This window comes from Limulus polyphemus, unplaced genomic scaffold (assembly GCF_000517525.1).
Source record: "Limulus polyphemus unplaced genomic scaffold, Limulus_polyphemus-2.1.2 Scaffold714, whole genome shotgun sequence".
Taxonomy (NCBI): Eukaryota; Metazoa; Arthropoda; class Merostomata; order Xiphosura; family Limulidae; genus Limulus; species Limulus polyphemus.
Window position 1 is genome coordinate 421,793 of NW_013666324.1, and position 5,086 is coordinate 426,878.

A 5,086-nucleotide genomic window follows, 5' to 3' on the forward strand; every position below is an offset into this window, starting at 1 on the left:
TTCCAATTTACATGTAGCATACATAATGGTTAACACTGCCAAGTAAAAGGTCTGTTCCAATTTACATGTAGCATACAGAATTGTTAACACTGCCAAGTAAAAGGTCTGTTCCAATTTACATGTAGCATACAGAATGGTTAACACTTCCAAGCAAAAGGTCTGTTCCAACTCACATGTAGCATGCAGAATTGTTAACACTTCCAAGCAAAAGGATTGTTCCAACTCACATGTAGCATACATAATGGTTAACACTTCCAAGCAAAAGGTCTGTTCCAGTTTACATGTAGCATACCTGCCAGTCCGTTTCTTGCACATCAGTATCATTCCGTTTGGCATCCACATTCACAGGGGATGTTGTAAAACAAAACCTCCTAAAGACCCATCACAGAGGCAAAAACCTACGAACGTGGATTGTAGTGCACTGGAGAAAGTTAAAATTCGGGGATCAAACAGACATACAAGACTCGATAAAATCTTATCTATCTGCAACAACCCATCATGCCAGTGAAGAATATCATACAATAAATTGGAATAATACTAAAGTAATGAAATGTGAATCACATAAGAGAAAATAAATATAAAAGAAGGCTCCTACATCCATCAAACTGGTAACACACTCGGTCAATCTAGCCCCCCCCCCCAGTGGCACAGCGGCATGTCTGCGGACTTACAACGCTGGATCCGGGTTTCGATACCTGTGGTGGGCAGAGCATAGATAGCCCATTGTGTAGCTTTGTGCTTAACTACAAACAAACAAACGATCAATCTAGCACAGAAGTAAGCAAAGCCTGGGGATCTGTCTGGAAAACGATCAACCAGTTAATTGAGCTAAAGTATGTATCTATATATATATGTGTGTGTAAATTAAACTCATGTTTCAACAAATTTGAGAACATATAGCATAGATTTAATCAGCATCGATATCTTATTTAGTGGGATAAAGTTATTGAATCTTCAAATTCTTGTATTCTGGACATCGTGTAACCGGAGAACGCCATCTTAAGTTACATAGACGAACGAGGGTTTAGAAGAAGTGTCAGTAGAAAACTTCAGCCAAATCGGAAGCGCTTCATCTGGTTTTGTGCAGTGTCAAATCACTTCAATTTATTTTATATAATTCAAACTTGTAATTTGAATAGTTGACAGTGGTCTATTGAAGGTTGATGTATTTTGTTTCCTTTATCTAGCAGCTTAGCAAAATAATTACTTTCAGACAGTATTGTTTTGTATAGCTAAAAGCTTCTCTGGTAATCTGTATTTCAAATAATGACGATGTCATGAAAGAAGAGTTATAGGTAAAGTTTTAGCTTCGTGTTTCTGATACCACAATATGCATCTTTGTAGAATTCTGGGACTGAGCGTCTCCTAGTGGTTGTTAATCGTACCCGATCTTTGAAATGCGAAGGTTTATGGTTCGTAACTGATTGCTACAAAAACGTTATCCGCATTTTGGGACCGTGGTGCACTATAAAAATGGCGGCCAAGTTTGCCAATTCGATTAAAGTGGAGTAGCTGAAGAGTAGGCGATGAATGCTTTTTTGCATTCCCTCCAGTCTGTCAGCTAATTGGCCCAGCATGGCCAGGTGGTTAAGGCACTCGACAAGCAATCTGAGGGTCGCTGGTTCGAATCCCTGTCACACCAAACATGCTCGCCCTTTCAGCCGTGGGGGCGTTATAATGTGACGGTCAATCTCACTATTCGTTGGTAAAAGAGTAGCCCAAGAGTTGGCGGTGGGTGGTGATGACTAGCTGCCTTCCGTCTACTCTTACACTGCTAAATTAGGGACGGCTAGCGCAGATAGCCCTCTTGTAGCTTTGCGCGAAATTCAAAAAACAAACAAAACAAACTGTCAGCTAAAAATTAGAGACTGGTATGTGTAGATAGGTCTTGTGTATAACTCTGAAGAACAAAAATCATCATTTGCAAATAATAAATATGAAATACCAACATTTTCTAGTCTACCTATTTGTTTCGGTATTACACAACGTGTCCCTCCCCCCGGTGGAACTACGGCAAATATACGGAATTAGAACACTTAAATCCGGGGTTCGATTCCACCCGCAGTGGACACGGCAGATAGCCCAATTTGACTTTGCTAAACACATTTTATGACATTTTAAGATAAATTATTTTGAATCAATTGTCACTTGAATGTACTTGAAAATTTTAAATAACATAAAGGCTTAGCAGGAAGTAGACAATAAGCAGATTGTAATTTTTGTCGTTACAGTAGCGTCCATATTCCCAGACACTACTGTATTATGTTTCCCATTACGGTTTTACGGCGTTTAAACTGTGTTAACGCTGCATCAGGAAAGTATATATTTGTCACTGCACAGACGTAGACATTATCATTAACATCTTAGTTAAATCAGTTATTTGCTTTTTTAATCACGTTTCTTTTATCAGACAGAAGCAAACACGTGTCTATGGTTTAGTCCCACAACTAGTTTAAAAGCAAACTTTTTTTTCTTCTTCTAAATGCCAGCGCCCTCCTATTTCCAAGTGAAACGTTTTGTTTTTATACATATTTTCGTTCGAGCAATCTTGTTACGAAATTAAATTCCTGAGTGGTTCACTGCCTAAAAATAACATAAATCTTTTTAAATCGTGTTTCATCTAGACAAGCTTAAGTAGTGTTCGAACGCGCGTGCACGATCATTGATTGCAAGCAATAAAATTGGAGGTGTAGAAAGTCCTAATCTGTTTATTTGAAAATAAATAACCCTGGGTGTGTGTGTGGGGGGGGGGGGTCTAGGAGATAAGATCCCCCACAGTGCTTCGCGAATATAGATAATGTTTCTCATAGCTCCTAATTTTTAAAAGTTATTGTTTCCCGAACTCTTGTTGTTATTGACTCATTTCGTTTTGACTCTTCCCCCCCCTGAAAAAAAAAACCTACGTATTTTCAGAACAGACAAAAACTGGGTATTTTTTTTTATCAGATGCAATTTTTTTACGATAAATTTTGCAGTTTTACTGCTTTGTAAAGCAACATATTCCCGTCATATAAGAAGATTGATAATAAAAAAATTATAAAATTAAAAATGTTTTAATTAATGTTTTTAATGACAAATTAAAAACATTTCTTTATTTTTATTATCTTTCATGTCATCAGTCGAAATTGAGGATATGCCAGAAGAAGTGGGATCTTTAGATATTTCAAACCTAGAAGAATATTACCCAGAATCGTATGTTTCTATAGCTCCTACGTTCAGAGACCACGCACAACAAGTTGAATCTAACAATGTGCAGAAGGCTTTACAAAACGTTCTAAACTTGCCAGATCTTAGCAACGGTAGCCTTAGAAACGGCTTTCAGTTGACATCAGATATGGCGGTTGGAACATGCGGTGATGATAATCGAACCGGTCTTGATGGATCTTGTGGAAATGATTTGGATGTAAAATTTAAACCAAGGCTCGTTATTAAGAGAGAACCGGACGAAGAAGTGCATAAAGAAGAAGAAACAAACCAAGAGAACTTGGGACAAAATGACAATTTCCCAGAGGAAGGCAAAGAAATGAAAGTTGACGAAGATAGGCGTTACCAACCTAACGGTAAGACAAATTGGATAAGTATTATCCACACTTTATTACAGCCAAACTAATGATAATTAGTTGCAAATGTGATATTATGGACTAATTGAAAGCCAATATCAAGTTTAAATGTAAAGAAATATTCTGATATTAACAATGTACATAGGAGTATTGTTGTTGTACATGATTTTGTGTGCGTGAGACTGACATGATTGTAGTTGTATTGTTGTTGTGTTATTTGGTTTAGTGCCCTTGATACTGACATTAGTGTAGCTGTATTGTTGTTGTGTTATTTGGTTTAGTACCCTTGATACTGACATTAGTATAGCTGTATTGTTGTTGTTTTATTTGGTTGAGTGCCCTTGATACCGACATTAGTGTAGCTGTATTGTTGTTTTATTTGGTTTAGTGCCCTTGATACTGGCATTAGTGTAGCTGTGTTATTCTTGTTGTTTTATTTGGTTTAATGCCCTTGATACCGACATCAGTGTAGCTGTGTTGTTGTTGTTTTATTTGGTTTAGTGCCCTTGATACTGGCATTAGTGTAGCTGTGTTATTCTTGTTGTTTGATTTGGTTTAGTGCCCTTGATACTGACATAACTGTAGGTGTATTTTTTGTTGTAATTGGTCAACTGTATTATTCAGGTAGACATCTGAATAAGAAATCACTTCATACACACATAAACACAAAATATATCTAAGAAATCACTTCATACACACACAAACATAAAATATATCTAAGCAATCACTTCATACACACACAAACACAAAATATATCTAAGCAATCACTTCATACACACACAAACACAAAATATATCTAAGCAATCACTTCATACACACGTAAACACAAAATATATCTAAGCAATCATTTCACACACACATAAACACAAAATATATCTAAACAATCACTTCCTACACACATAAACACAAAATATGTCTAAACAATCACTTCATACACTTAAACACAAAATATATCTAAACAATCACTTCATACACACATAAACACAAAATATATCTGACTAAGAAATCATTTCACACACACATAAACACAAAATATATCTAAGCAATCACTTCATACACACAAACACAAAATATATCTAAGCAATCACTTCATACACACAAACACAAAATATATTTGACTAAGAAATCATTTCACACACACACACATAAACACAAAATATATCTGACTGATATCACCTAGCAGTCTAGCCAAAAAAATGCAATGTGGGCTTCTAATAATACTCCTCCCCCAAGTGGCACAGCGGTATGTCTGCTGCCTTATGCCGCTAGAAACCGGGTTTCCTACTCGTGGTGGGGAGAGCACAGATGGCTCTTTTTGTAGCTGTGTGCTTAATAACAAAACAACTACTACTGACAGTGTGACTTAATAACAAAACAACAACTACTAACAGTTGTTTTGTTATTAAGTCACAGTTATTAAATCACGGTGTTAGTAGCTGAAAACAACAGCTACTAACATAGCTACTAACAGTGTGACTTAATAACAAAACAACAGCTACTAACACTGTGACTTAATAACAAAACAA

General features: G+C 36.4%; 1 protein-coding gene across 6 annotated transcripts in view; it reads left to right on the forward strand.

The window, feature by feature from the left end:
- The window catches only part of LOC106460123 (zinc finger E-box-binding homeobox 1-like), a 138,996-nt gene that overhangs the window by 98,104 nt on the left and 35,806 nt on the right, over positions 1 to 5,086 (forward strand). For all 6 annotated transcript variants that reach the window (XM_013919806.2, XM_022386772.1, XM_022386773.1 and 3 more), the window contains exon 2: positions 3,120 to 3,560. In XM_013919806.2, coding sequence (XP_013775260.1) covers positions 3,120 to 3,560 — 441 coding nt within the window. The remainder of the gene's footprint in view (positions 1 to 3,119; positions 3,561 to 5,086) is intronic.